General features: G+C 37.9%; 1 protein-coding gene across 4 annotated transcripts in view; it reads right to left on the bottom strand.

Moving 5' to 3' along the window:
* The window catches only part of Trappc8 (trafficking protein particle complex subunit 8), an 82783-nt gene that overhangs the window by 57530 nt on the left and 9325 nt on the right, over nucleotides 1-15928 (bottom strand). For 2 of the 4 annotated variants that reach the window (XM_050134908.1, XM_050134909.1), the window contains exons 2-3: nucleotides 6560-6754; nucleotides 440-523 (exon numbers count right to left, since the gene is read on the bottom strand). In XM_050134908.1, coding sequence (XP_049990865.1) covers nucleotides 440-523; nucleotides 6560-6754 — 279 coding nt within the window. The remainder of the gene's footprint in view (nucleotides 1-439; nucleotides 524-6559; nucleotides 6755-15928) is intronic. The other 2 variants (XM_050134910.1, XM_050134911.1) reach the window with 1 other exon arrangement.

The raw sequence follows: 15928 nt of genomic DNA, 5'->3' as shown, positions 1-15928 counted from the left end.
ATGAAAACTATTTTGCTCCTATTCCTTGTTTTTATTGACAAGTGAAACAGCAGTCATGATACCCTGTGAATGTTTCCTTCATAAAGCCAAGCAAACACTTGTGTGGATGCAAGAGATGAGGAGCTCACAGCCATCCTTAGCTTCAAAGGAGGGTTGAAACTAGCATCTTTCTATACAATGCACTTTGCCAGTATGTTTTTCATTTTTATCAAAATAACATGCAGTTCAAACTAGACTATTCCAGAGCAATGTATGGATTTAAGAAATAGATAATAGATGATGAACAAGTAAAAGTTTAAGAGAACCCTAAGACCACCTTCACATCACAGGAAATTAGAGATGCATTAACTGGCACAAATACGAAAAAGTGGTGGAAAATAGGTCAGATAAGGAGTACCACGAGAACAATCTGGAAAAAGAGACCCATCACAAGAAATACCTGTATATAACGAGGATTCTTTCAATTCCATGAAAGTGTCTTTCCAATTACTGTACCAAGGAACACTAGCTTTAATTGACCGATCTGATGAAGAAAATATGGCACTGTTAAGCCAGGCTTATGAGGAAAACACATAACAGTTATAGCTTAAACAGAATGAGTGAAAAGTATGCCAACTCACTCTAACAGAAAACCTAAGTTCTGGGCATATAACTAACAATGATTGGAATGGATAAATTTACTTTTAAAATAATCCCCAGGGCATCAATCTGTCATGATGAAATCTCATTCTAATTAATTCCATACTTCACTGTATCTCATTCCAAGGTTTCAGAGATAAAATGAGGCTCAGTGGTAGAGTGCTTATACTCAGCAAGGCCTGTGGTTTAGTCCCAGCAGCCAGATAAATAAACTGAAAGGAGTAAATTTTGAAGTAATAGGGAAGAAGCCGAAGAAATCATTTTCTTTTGGTTTATATATACTAATAGTTGGGTTTTTCTAAAATTTGTCTGAACAGTTCAGCTACAATAGTATCTCTGCCTGCTTTTATAAGCAAAGGACACACACCCTCTAAAGAGAAATGCAGGAAGGTCTCTGAGAACACAAGTAATGTAATTAGATAAGTTTCACAGTCAAATAACTACACTATTCCTATAAATAATCTAGAGAAAGCCACTTTAACAAGATACTTAAAATTAAATCTGTTCTATAGTAAACAAGTAGCAATTTAAAAATTTCATCTCTAAAGAAACTAAATGTCCCCAAAGAAAGCAATTACAAATAATAAAAACTAAAAAACTAAAAAAATAAAAACTGACAACCAATAATTCTAAGTCTACAAAGTCTCACCACAAAATGAAGAACTGACTAATGAGTTTTCACTGTATCCAGTAAACATCTTAACACCTCAATGTGAAAGAGGAAGCAAGCTTTTAACAGATGTGAGGAACTTTTCAACATGAAAAGGACCAACAGAAAAAGAATATGAATGAGAGAAAAAGTGCAGAATAAAAGAAAATTGAAAACTAAAAAGCCATTAATAATTAATTAAAATTAATCTATCAATATCCTGTGTTAAAACGAGAGAGAGAGAGAGAGAGAGAGAGAGAGATAGAGAGAGAGAGAGAGAGAGAGAGAGAGAAAACAGAAATGGAATACATATCTTGGGGTGGGAGGTGGAGATGGAGACTGGGTCTCACTATGTAGCCCTGGCTGTTCTGGAACTCACTATGTAAACCAGACTGTCCTTCAAACTCAAACTCAAGAGATCCTTAATCATCTGCTGTGATTAAGAGCATGGGCCACCACACCTGGTCTCAAAGAAATGCCTTTTTAAAAAAAGATAGCAAACATTAAAATGTCAATAAAAGAGCCAATATAAAGTAAAAAGAAAATCTACAATATTCATAAGAATGATCAGAATACTTAATATCAATTCAAATTCTACAGCCAACTAAGAATAGTTCCAGGAAAAAAACAAATGGAGAAATAAATAATTAAAGAATATTCTCAGGACTAAAGACCGTGCATGACCAGATGGTTATAGTTCCTCACTCCCCTAAATGGCCCAATGTACATCACAAACAGCACAGCAAAGAGCCTCTTCTAATCAAAACTGAGAATAAGTACGGTTCTTAAGAGCAACACTAAAAAGCTAGAAGTATCAAATCTGAAGGAAAACATTTCTAACTGGTACAGGTAAACTACTACAAGTCAACCATAAAATACATTTTCATTAACTTCTCAAAAATTTTATCTTAAGGGGCTGGAAAGATAACGCCATGGTTAAGAGAATTAGCTTCTTTTCCAGAGGACCCAGGTTTTTCTGTTCTCAGCATCCACATGGTAGCTCACAACTATCTGTAACTCTAGTCCCAGAGGATTCAATGACCTCTTCTGCCTCCACAGGCACTGCACACACGTACGTGGTGCACAGACATACATACACACAAAACACCCATACAAAAAATAAAAGCATTCTAAGAATTCTTTAAGTACTTAAAAATATATTTTAAAAGTATTATCTTCTATACACTCTTCTCAGAAAGCTACTAGGGAAGGCTTCTCTGCAAATCAAAGAAATACATCAAAACAGTTAACAATGAATCAAGACCAATTACTTGCTATAATCCTAACACTCAGGAGCTGAAACAAGAGAATCTAGCCCTAAGTGGGAAATAAACCAGAGCCAGTGAGTGCTAGTGACAGAGAGAGACAGAGGAGAGATTTGAATGAAAGACTATAAAGAAAGAAAAACTGGGGCTGGAGAGTTGGCTCAGAGGTTAAGAGCACTGGCTGCTCTTCCAGAAGTCTTGAGTTCAATTCCCAGCAACCACATAGTGGCTCACAACCATCTGTAATGAGATCTGGTGCCCTCTTCTGGCCTGCAAGTATACATGCAAGCAGAACATTGTATATGTAATAAATAAATAAATCTTTTAAAAAAAGAAAAAAAAGAAACACTAACTAGCTGCTTCAGTAGATAAATGCCCTTGCTACCTGATGTAAGCCTGAAAATGAGTATGATCCACAGAACCTACAAAGAACCTCACAATGTCCTCTGATCACACATGCACCATGGTGCACGCATCATATACACATACATTCAAAAAATAAGGATAATATTAATAACGCAAAATAAAGAGAGAAAAAGAAGGAAATCTCTAGGATGACAACTGTGGAAAGTGCCCTGGAGTAAGGAGTTCAGGATGGAGTAGATGCACATTTTTCAACTTCTGTTTTGTTATCTTTGGCCAATGAATGTTCTATTTAAAACTGATTAAGACATGGATACCAATAAAGATGCTAGGTGCGATATCTCACACCTTTAATTCCAGCACTCAGAATCAAACTGACAGGTGGATCTCTGTCAGTTCAAAGTCAGCCTGCTCTACATAAGCAAGTTCCAGGCCAAGCAGGACTACAGAGTGAGACACTGTCATTCATGAAAGAAAGGAAGAATGGACAAAAACAGACAAGAAAAAAATGACTTAGAAAATATAACATCAGGCTAGTGTGATAGCTGTCACACCTGACAATCTGAGTTCTGTTTCTAGGACCCACATGGTAGTAAGAGAGAAGCATCTTCCACAAGTTATCCTCTCTGACCTCCACACATGTGTTCTATACAGATACATAAAAATGTAATAAAAGAAATTTAGTAGAGCTGGATGGATGACTCAGCAATTAAGAGCACTTGTTCTTGCAAAGGACTTGGGTTCAGTTTCCAGCACCCACATGATATTTCACAACTGTCAGTAACCCCAGTTCCAGAAGATGGATGCCCTCCTTTTACCTCCTCGGGCACCAAACATGCACATGATACACGTAAACATGCGAGCAACACACACACATAAGTCTAAAACATTCTGAGAAAATACACACCATAAAAAACAATAAAGAAAAGAACAGAATTGCTATCCTTTCCATGTTTTCTCAGCAATCTATGTGCAAATATCACTGTTAAATACTTTCAGTACAAAAATAGATGCTTTGCTGGACATAGTAGTACATGCATGTGGTAGTTTGAAGGAAAATGGCCCTATAGGCTCGAAGGGACTGGCACTATTGAGAGGTGGCCTTTTTGGAGTAGGTGTGGCGTTGTTGGAGGAAATGTATCACTGGGAGCAGCTTTGAGGTTTCAGAAGCTCAAGCCAGGCCTAATATGTCTCAGTCTCTTCCTGCTGCCTGCTAATGCAGATGTAGAACCTCTCCCGCACCGTGTCTGCCTGCATCCCACAATGTTTCCCACCATGAAAATAATGGTCTAAACCTCTGAACTATAAGCCAGCCCCAATTAAATGTTTCCTTTCTAAAATTTCCATGGTCATGGCGTCTCTTCACAGCAAGAGAAATCCTTATTAAAACAATGCCTATAACCCCAGAAAGCCAGGGAGAGACAGAGGAGGAAGGAAGGACAACAGCTGGAGGCTGGCTTGAGCTATCTAGTGAATTGCCAGTGAACCTGTCCGCCTATCAGCCTAGGAAAACTAATGTGGTGGTTTGAATGAGAATGGTCCCCACAGGTTCACATGTTTGAATGCTGAGTCCCTAGCTAGTAGAATTGTTTGGGAAGGAAGTTTAGGGAGGGGAATTTGAGGATTCAAATCAGTTCAGTTAGTTATCTCTCTACCTTTCGGCTGTTGCATCAAGATACAGCTCTCTGGCTACTGCTCCAGTGTCATGCCTGCATGCTCCCTCCCCAACAAGATGGTCAGGAACTCAACCCTAAAACTATAAGCAAGTCCCCAAATAAATGCTTTCTTCTTTTATAAGTTGCCTTGGTCATGCTGTTTGTCACAGCAATAGAGAAGCAACTAACACACTTAGCAAGACCCTGTCTTAAAACAAAAAAAGGAAAACAAAACAAAAACAACCCCACAAAACTATTTTTCATACATGATAGGCAATTCCTCTCTATGTCCTCTTAGCACTTTAGCATGGCAGATAGGCCATGTAACTATAATTATTATTTCTATAACATATTATAAATCAGAATGGAGTATGATTACTGATTAATAATTAAAAATTAAAAAAAAAAAAAAACAACGAAAAAACCCTACCATTAAGGAGTCCAAACAGAGTATCATGCATGGTGGCACATGCCTTTAATCCCAGCATTCTGAAGGCTAAGGTAAGTGAATCTCTGTTCCAGGCCATCTAGGGCTACACAGTGAGAGTCTGTCTCAAAAAAAAAAGAAACCCACAGCAACAACAACAAAGGACAAACAGGAGGGGGGTGGAGGAGACCATCGAAGGATGGAAGAACAAGAACCAGGAAGAAGTCTAGTCAAGTTTACGTTTTCAGAGAGTTTCATACTCAGCAGCCGACTCCATTAACTCAGGGCTTGTCCTATAAAGAGTAAGATACTAGTATCTGACTTATTGCCTTTCGTACTTCAACAGTGATGACAAGAAAACAAATCTTAAATTCGACCATTTCTCAGGAAAATATGCAAAATTTTTCCTCACATTAAAATATATTATTCCAGAAACTGATTAATCCTGTATCTAAAAATTCAAATTCTTTTGGCTGGTATAGCTTACTAGTGATTGACTAACATGTTTAAGGCCTCGGTCAAATCCTAATACTATAAAATAAAAAAGATAAAATGAAATTATCAGAGTGATCTATGTTGCTGAAATTAAAATTAATGGTAAAGAAAGATATGGCAGACTAAAAGATAGTAATTCTACACATATTTCTAAGCATACATACTTATAGATTAATGAGTTATTATTAATTGGTTAATAGATTATATAATTATTAATAATTAATAATGGTGACTTAGAACCTGTCATTAAGTTCTCTGTATATGGCAACAAGATCTGGTTTACTTCCACTACCGTACTATTGCCATTAATGTATGGTGTGCGAAAGTGCCACAGCACCTATCTCAGAGAACAATCCTGTAAAGTCGAGTCCACATTCCCATGAGTTCTAGGCCTCAAACTCCAGTCACCAGGCTTGCATGGCAAACACTACACCAGCTGAGCCATCTCACTGGCACAGGAAGATCTTTAGCTATACAATCAGGAAGCATACAAGTGGCAGAGTAAATTAAACAAACCCAAAACAAAGAAGCTGCTGTTTTTAAGCAGATGAAAGATTGTAATTAGATGAACATACTTTTAATGTTTTCTTTTTAAGAGTTCACCTGATGTATTTTTAATAAGTAAAGACTTTCAGATACTGGAAAAGAATCACATCAAAGTTTCAGTCACTGTGCATATTAATGTATTATTTTCCTTATCAGTCTTATCACGAAAACATTTACTACCTAAACCAGTATAAGCACTTATAAGATATCTATTTTATAAACATTTCCACTTAACACCAAGCAAGATTAATAACATGCCTTTCATTTAATAACTATCAAATCATAAACAAAAACCCTGTCATCTAGTATTAGTTTCAGCACGAAACACTGATTACCCTACGTTATTTACTACGGGTGTTAGAATCAAGTAAGTTCCTGGGCTTGTCTTTCAGCACTCTGTAGGCCCAGCTCTAGCACCCTGTAGCCCTAAAGAACTGAATGAAAGGTGTCCAACACTGAGAATTATTTTTCTAACAAAAAATTTTAGTTAAAAAAAATAATAACAGCACTTGTTACATACCACTGATGTTAAGATCATAATCCCCTGCTGTAATCACATTAGCGACTGATCCTTCTGCAGGTTGGCTTCCAGAAACGACATCATTCAAAAGTTTCCCGATGGCTCCCGGCTGAGGTGGCTGTGTGACTATGTTGCTTACTGCTATCTTCAAATTTTTAATTATATGCAGTTGATTATTAGGATCTCTCATGTGAACTTTAAAAAAAAAGAGAAAAAAATTTAAATTAACTTGGTATAATGTATAATAAATTAAAATTGGGTTAATGGTTTTCAAACATGAAAGAATCTCAAATCAGAAGCTAAGAATTAAAAGAATATTCTCCCAGAATACAACTGGTTTACATTTTTCCTTACAAACCAAAAGAAATACCTAACCTATTAATCATAAACTCCCTTCCTCTTAGCCAGTCATAGTGGCACATAATGCCATCACCTGGAAAGTAGAAACAGGAGGATCAGGAGTTCAAGGCCAGCCTGGGCTACATGAGACTCTGTCTCAAAGGGGGAAAAATATTCCTTCCTCTCACACAATGCTACAGGTCACAATTTCCTTATAGGTCCTGTTTCCCCTACATTTAGAGTTGTCCAAAACCACCACTCATAAAGTGCCAGTCACTTTCTGGCTTCTGGAGGCAGGATCTTTGTATGATGCATGGGTGGCCTTGAACATACAGTGACTCCCCCTGTCTCAGCATGCTGGGATTACAGGTATGTGCCATCATGCCTAGCTCCCGACAAGAATTTGTATGCCTAGGCTTATTTATAATTTAATCAGTTATAAACTACATTTCCTAAATTTCCTGGGCTTCCTCCGACACTTCTGAAATTTTAAATTAAAAACATAAAGCTCATCCATATGCAGAAAATATATCCACAATCCCAGTAATTTGGGAGATATAAGCACAAGGATTATTTTGAGTTCCAAGGCAGCTTGGCCTTCAAACCATGTTCCAAGCAAGCCAAGGTCACACAGTGAGGTACACATTTCAGAAGTAGAAAAAAAAAAAAGAAATATAAGATATTAAAGTATTTTGCAGGGATTATGGCTCATAACTGAATTCAATTGCTCATGCAACTCAGGCCAAAGGAATGCCTTGCTATAAGCTTAAAGCCAGTATAGATTACAAAATGGGGCAGCGGCATTGCCTCAACAAAAATAGATAACAGTAATAAAATAAAATATTAAAATAACATGTGTAATGAATATTAACATGTGTATTCTGAATAACCTATGTGGGATAGTAGGCAACTCAGTTAGTACAGATCTGATGACCTGAACTGAATCTCCAAAGTCCCAGATGGGAAGAGAGACCCAAGTACTGAAGTTGTCCTGGCATACACCATGGCATGCTCATACTCACACTCACACACATCATATACACAATGATGAAAAAATAATTTAAAGTATATGTGCAAAATGTATACACAGTAGCTGATCTGACTGTGTAAAGATTAAACAAAACCAAGAGAAAGAAAGAATATTCCAATCTAACTTATAATAATTTTAAAGAGAAAGAAAAAAAAATCAAGCACAGGGCTGAGGAATGCAGTTTGTATCTCCAGAACCCACATAAAACCAGACACATAAGTCCATGTGTCTATAATCCCAGAACTCCCACAAAGACATGGGTGGTGGAAACAAGAGGATCCTGGGATACTCACAGGTCAGCTAGCATAGCACATGCAAGGGCAAACAAGGAGAACCTTGTTCAAACAAGGTGGAAGGCAAGGACAGACACTGAAGGTTTTATTCTGTCCTGTGTGCACACGCACACATACATACACACACTGTGGACACACATATGCACACGTACACACAAAATATTTAAAAAATAAGGTTGGGATTTTGTAGCTGAATAGGAGATGAATAGTTGTTGTATTCTATACATTCATCTGTGATTGTTTCTCATTTAAATATACACAGACCTCCCTCAGTAATTAAAACTTCCAAACTGTATAACTATGACACAAAAAAGAAGGGAAAGAGAAAAACAAAAGAAAAGAGAACTGCAAGTACTATGATATACCTCTGAAACCTGTAGAAACATTTTGCAAGTATTTTCCTTAAGGTTATTCCATAATTGACAAATACTATAAGCAGCAAAAAGTGTAGGGCTGGGAACAGTGCGATAGTATGCTTTCCTAGCATACTCCAGGTCCTGGGTTCAAATTAGAAACACCTTAGAGATTAATGACCTAGTTACATCAACATAGGAGTAGTTGTGATGGTTAATACTGTCAACTTGACAGGATCCAGAGTCACCAGAAGACAAACCTGAGTATGCCTGATTCTCGACTGGAGAGTCTGGATTAAGGAATGTGAGAAGACCCACCCTGAATATGGACTGCATCACACTGTGGGCTCAGAACCTAAGCTGAATAAAAAAGAGAAAGTGAGGAAGTAAGCTGACCACCTCCACTCATTTATCTCTCTGGTGACTATGGATATGAAGTGACCAGACAGCCTCCTTCCTGTTCCTGCCGTCATGTCTTCCAATATGAACTAATCCCTCTAAAGTCAATCAAAAACAAACTTTCCCTCCTTTATATTTTTCTCAGGTATTTTGTCATTGCATTGAAAAGAGTAACTAATACAGAATTGATGGCAGAAGTGGAGCTGCTGTAGTGAAACACCTGACCATGTGATCCTCAGGCCTCTGAGATGCATTGATAAGAATGGCAAAGGGCTTAGAACTCTGAGGGGGTGGTGGCGCAGGCCTTTAATCCCAGCACTCAGAAGCAGACAGACTTTCTGTGATCACAGGATTTCTGTGAGTTCAAGGCCAGCCTAGTCTACAGAGCTAGTTCCAGGACAGCTAGGACTGTTACACAGAAAAACCCTGTCCCGAAAAACCAAAACAAAACAAAAAAGCCCAAGAATGTTGAAAGAAGAGTTTAACAGGCCATTCTGGTAGGAATTTGTAAAATCAGACTGCCAAGAAAAACAGTAGCAATGGAGGCCTTGCTTATGGGTCTTCAAAGGGGAACATGATAAAAGCCATTCATTCATGTTATATTCTGACAGAGTCTGGCTGCCTCTACCTATGTTCTGAGAACTTCGGTGGGGCTGAATTCAAAGATAATAAACTAATTTGGTGGGCTGGGAAAATACCAAGCTGGATAGCATCCAGGTTGTGTCTTGATTGCTGCTTTTACCCAGGTCTATAGTGAGAGAGAACAAGTGGTGCAAAACAGAAAGGAAACATGCCATTTGTGGGAGAAGGGAGTTTAATGCTGAAGACAAGGGGTCAACAAGATGATTGGGCAGGTAAAGGCATTTGCTGCTAAGCCACAGACTGGAGTTTGATCACTGGATTCTTCATGTTGAAAGGAGAGAACCAACTTCTTCCACAAGTTCCTCTTACCTCTACATGAGCACCTACACACATACACACTGATGTGGGATGTCCTTCTGTATATGTGTTGCTTTTATTGGTTGATGAATAAAGCTGTTTCAGCCAATGGCTTAGCAGAGTACAACCAAGTGGAAAATTCAAACAGAGATACATAGAGTGAGAGTAGGGGGAGTCAAAGAGATACCATGTAGCTGCTGAAGGAGAAAGACACCCAGGACTTTACCCAGTAGTCCACAGCCTTATGGCAATACACAGATGAACAGAAATGGGTTAATTTATGAGAGCTAGTTAGTAATATGCTTGAGCCATTGGCCAGTTTGTAATTAATATAGTTTTGTGTGATTATTTGGGAAACAAACAAGCAGTTTACAAAATGGCACCTAATGTAGGGCAACTACATTCACATAAAACCTGAGAGAACTTGGGATGGAATACTTTATTATTTTAAAAAAGAAAACAAACTATCTTTTTCCATTATACATACCAATCCAAGTTCCCATTCCGTCCACTTACTACCCTCACCCCAACCTCTATCCACTCCTCTGAGAGGGTAAGGCACTTGCTTTGGGGAAGACCCAAGGCCCTCCTTACTGTATCTAGGTTGAGCAAAGTATCCATAGAGAATAGGTTCCCAAAAAGCCAGTACAAGCAGGAGGAATAAATCCTGGTGCCACTGCCAGTGACCCCTCTGTCAGCCCCAGCCATGCAACTGTCAACCATATTCAGAGGGACTAGTTTGATCCTATGCTTGTTCCTTCCCAGTCCAGCTGGTGTTGGTGAGCTTTGGGGAGGAATTCTAGACACAAAAGAACAGAGTTATGCATGGCTTCTTGGTAGCAACATCTTCTCGGGTGGGCTCTGTTTGCTAGAGGCAAGCAAAGGCACAATTCCTTTAATAGAAGGCTCCTTGACTCAACATTAGCAGCAAAAACTATACGGCTCCTTTAGAGTCAGCTTCCTGGTTCTTGCTGGTACTGTTATGGAGCACTTAAATGGGGTCTATGTGCAGCATGTTACAATTTACTTAATGGAAACACATAGACCTGCTGCATCACTGGAGCTGGGGTAGTGAACATGGCTAGCAGAGGGCTAGTTTGATGGGTCAGGATCAACAACAGGCAGGGCAGCGGAGTTGGTCCTAGCCATGCCTGCTTAGTATTTTTTTTTAAAAAAAGCACTCCTTGTCAGAAAATGTTACAGGTACACAATAAGACAGATTCAGAAAAAAAGGCCTCTGAATGGGTCACAGTGTTGGATATATACAGACTTAAGAGAGAGAGAAGAAAGAGCACAATCATAGATTAAAGGAGTAAAGATAATATTAGAATGTAATAAAGAAAGATAAGCCAGATAAAGATGGGGTATACACAGAGAGACAAGATTATGTATATTATTGTGTTTTCTTTAAATTTTTTCACTGTGAATGAGCTAAGTACAAAGAGACATTTCATTATATGGGCTGCCACGCTAAACCAACATTTATATTTTAAAGGTATCCTCACTTCAAAATTTGAGTCTAAGGATATGTTACTTTGGAAAAGAGGTTCTGCTTGTTTCCACAGAAGATGAGAACCTGTGAATTCCTTCCAGGTTAATGTGGTTGGTCTCCATGAACCCTAAAAATACTTTGCCCAACAAACAGCAGAAAGCAGTTTGGAGAAAACAATGCCCAAATTCCCAAAATGATTGTTTATAAATGCTTGTTTTCATTTTAAAAGGGCTGGTTATAAGTGATTAATGGTCACAGTCAATTTCAAAAGAAAAATTTTAAAGGGGGGGAATATGATATAGTGATGAATATTGCACTGGTGTGGATCTTGATTTAGTGATAGAAATTTAAGGTCAATTTTGTTACACTGTGTTACTCTTGTTTAAGGTATTATTTGTGCAGCTAGCTCATTTAAAAATGCAATGTATAGTTAAGAAATACAGGTTAATAGTCATCTATAATAATCCAACTTTTTAGTTATGTTAGTTAGGTTTTCTAGATATATAGAGATATATTTCAGTTAGATAGATAATCTTCAAAGACCTACAGAATATGGCATTTAACAGGTTTTAAGAACTTAGACTTTTCTTGACAATGAGACATGTCTGCTTCGGCTGGCACCAATCTACTTCAAGAGGTTGATGGGCACTGAAGAAACTCATTAAGGAATTTGCCTTCAATGTGACAAGGCTAGCTATTTGGGCAAGAAACTGCTCATGCCTGGACTATTTGAGAGTATGCTGTATGAACTGGACATGCAGGACTCATAGAAAAGTCACTGCTGAACTTTTCAAAAGACATCATGATCCTTCAGGGTTCCTGCTTCACAGAAGAAACTGCCAGACATTCTGCAGGACATAGAAAAAAATGACTAACAAACTGCCAATATAGGCAAAACAGTCTTTCAAATTTCCTGCTTCAAGGAAAAGTCTGCTGGATATTATAGGCTAGTAGGTTGAAGATGGATGCCCCAACATTACAGAAGAACTTGGGGTAACTGCTCAGGCAGCAAGATGCCTCTGTCAATTCTAGAGTTTTGGAAGTTGCTTACAATGCACTTCCTATTTACTCAGGTAATATTATATCCTTCTAGGGTCTTTGAAAACTGAGTTATAGTTTTTCCTAAGTTACGATAAAGGATAAATTAGATATGAAACTTTAGACTCAAAAGAAATACTATAATTCTTGCTTGATAACTGTTTTGTATATGTAATTTTACTATGTTAAAGTTAAAACCTTCCTTTTTAATTAGACAGAAAAGGGGAGATTATATGGAATGTCCTTCTGTATATGTGTTGCTTTTATTGGTTGATGAATAAAGCTGTTTTGGCCAATGGCTTAGCAGAGTACAGCCAAGTGGGAAATCTGAACAGAAATATATATAGAGAGAGAGAGTAGTGGAGTCAGGANATGAAAGACCCAAAACTTTACCCAATAAGCCACAGCCTTGTGGTAATATGCAGAATAGAAATGGGTTAATTTAAGATATGAGAGCTAGCTGGAAATATGCTTGAGCCATTGGCCAAACTGTTGTAATTAATACAGTTTTTATGTATTAATTACACAAATAATTAATAATTACACAAATAATTAATTCAGGTCTGGGCAGCCAGGAAACAACATATACAATACATACAATAAAATATATAATATATAATACACAAACAATAAGATACATAAGTATAGAAAATAAGTTATAGACAAGCTTTGTTAGTGAGAAAGAAGATGTAATTATTAAAGAGATTGGCAGAATTCCAGAAAAACCTGTTTTAAATTGAAACAATAGGAAAAGAGCCCAGAGAGCAAGACTCCACTTTAGTACAACATCTTGTGAAAATTCAAATTCCCTTAAAGGAATCTAAACAGAATGCTACTGAATAGGTGCCCTGCTCAAAAACAACTAATCTTGGAAGGCACAGAGAACAATTTAACTGTAGTCCAAGGGGCCTAAACTCCATCTCAAGCTGGTAATGCTTAGCATCAAACACATGGTACTAGTTTTACAGGCATGGGAGTTGCAAGAGTGAAGGGCACAGGCCACGGTTCTAAAGCACCACTGAGGCACAGCAATGTGTGGCAGGGTTTGATTCCCTACTAAGAGAACCTAAGAGACCACAATGTGAAACTGGGAAGGTGAAGCCTCAGCAACACTCGGAGACCCTAGGATGCCACAAAAAGGCCAGGGCAATGTATCTGCTTAGGAAAGCTACAGGAATGGAGTGAAACCGGTTTGAGAGACTGTACGTGTTGCAGTTGGCAAACCAGGAAGGGTGGAGATACCCAAGCCATCTGGAGCACAGTTCCAGATACCCAACAAAGAGCTGAAGGATTGATGTCTGCCCCACTGGGTTTCAGTCTTGCCTTGGTACAAACCGTCCTTGCTATACCCTCATTCCTCCCTTTAGAAATGGGAGTATTTGTGTCATCCTAGATTGAAGTATGTTATCTGGTTGCTGTTTTTGTAATTTATTTTATAGGGGCTCACTGTGAAGACAACACCAGGGTGATCATCAGAAGAAATTTGCACTTAACTTCAGAATAGTATTGTACTGTTAAAAACTATAAGGACTTTTGAATTTAGACTGAAATTTGCATTTTACATCATGAAGTATTTTTACATGCCTACAGTGACAAAGGATAGATTATGGCTTAAAAGTGGCATATGGGGGGGGTTGCTGGAGAAATGGCTCAATGGTTAAGAGCATTAACTGTTCTTCTAGATAAACTGAGTTCGATTGCCAACATCTATGTGGAGACCCACAACCATTTGTAACTTCAGTCCCACATGATCAGACAGCCTCTTCTGACCTCTCAGGATACTGTATGTACCTATGTGTGCATAGACACACTTAAAGGCCAGCATTCATAAACATAAGATAAAGATTAAAATGCTTAAAGTGATATCTTTGGGTATCAAGTTGAAAAGGGAAAGATGTGTGGTGGTCAATATTGATAGTCAACTTGACAGGATCTAGAATCATCTAGGAGACAAACATCTGGGCCTGACTATGAGGGAGTTTACAGACTGGATTAACTAAGGAGGAAAACCCACTCTGAATATGGGTGGCACCATCCCATGAACTAGGGCCCTAGAAATGAATGAAAGAAGGAAGGGAGCTGACCTCCTAACATGTACCTCTGCTGTCTCAGCACAGATGGAGTATGAGCAGCTCAGTGTACTCCTACATCCTAAAGGCAGAATGCCCTAGCTGTTTGTGTCAGGTATTTTGTCACAACAACAGGAAAGTAATGAAAACATTGCTAGGATGAAATTCTTCAGGTTTGGGGTACAGGTCACCCATAAAGATTCTGGCCCCTAAATATCAAAAGAAGAAAAAGGAAAGCTTACAAGCAAAAGAAATTTAATTTTAAAAATGAATATAATGGTTCTAACAACAAAGGAAAATGTAGTGGTACACACCTATAATTCCACTTGGGAAGTGGAGGCAAGAGGATCAGAAGTTCAAAGCCAGCCAGACCTAAACAGACTACATCTAGAAAGAAGTGGGGAGGTGATGAGGAAGAAGAGGAAGAGAAAAAGATGGGAAATGGAAAGAAAACTAAAAATTAGAGAAGATACCTTTCAAAGACATTTCCTAAACTGATCAGCCAAACTTTCCTAGTCCAAGCAGAAAACTACTCAAGGTTTATAGAAGAATTACATTCTACTATTTTTAATCACTTAAATAAATTTAACCCACTTCAACACACTAGTACACATACTTCCAAAACTGTAATTTATAGATTAATGTGAAATTTTCTTAAAACACGTCTAAAATGATACACTGAAATACTTAGAATTATTAGAGAACTACCATTAAACAAACAGTAAGGCATGACTAACGGTTAATACAAATCTCCAAAAAATATTAAGGGACTGAGGATACTGCTCAGCAGTACATAAATTCTGTGTTTTTCTTTTATGGTGGTGAAGACAAACATGGGGCTTTATGCATACTAGATAAACACTCTGTAACTGAACCACATCCCTAGCCCTCTTGTTTTGTTTGCTTTATACCTTTTTTTTTTTTTGCATTGAAAATACATTTTTTTCGGCATGTGATGATGGCACATGCCTTTGAACCCAGTACTCAGGAAACAGAGCCTACAGATCTCTGTGAGTTCAAGGCCAGCCTGGTCTACAAAGTGAGTTCCAGGATGGACTCCAAAGCTAAAGAGAAATCCTGCCTTGAAAAAAAAAACCAACACCTTGTCACCCCCAAAAAAGAAAACACATTTTTCATATAGTATATTCTGATTACAGTTTCCCCTCCCCATACTCCTCCCAGTTCCTCTCCACTTCCTTTCCCATCCAGATCTATACCCTTTCTGTCTCTAGTTAGAAAACAAATAGGCAGCTAAAAAATATTAAAATACAAAAAGAAATAAAAATAAACAAATCTGAAAATGACAAGACAACCAAACAAGAAAAAGAGCCAAAGAAGAAGCATAAAAATGTATATAGACACAGATATACACATTCTCATATACAGGAATCCCATTTAAAAAAACTGAAAGCCATTT

Source organism: Alexandromys fortis, unplaced genomic scaffold (assembly GCF_014885135.2).
Source record: "Alexandromys fortis isolate MF-2015 unplaced genomic scaffold, M_Fortis_MF-2015_v1.1 scaffold_25, whole genome shotgun sequence".
NCBI lineage: Eukaryota > Metazoa > Chordata > Mammalia > Rodentia > Cricetidae > Alexandromys > Alexandromys fortis.
This window is presented reverse-complemented; position numbering and strand designations above follow the sequence as displayed.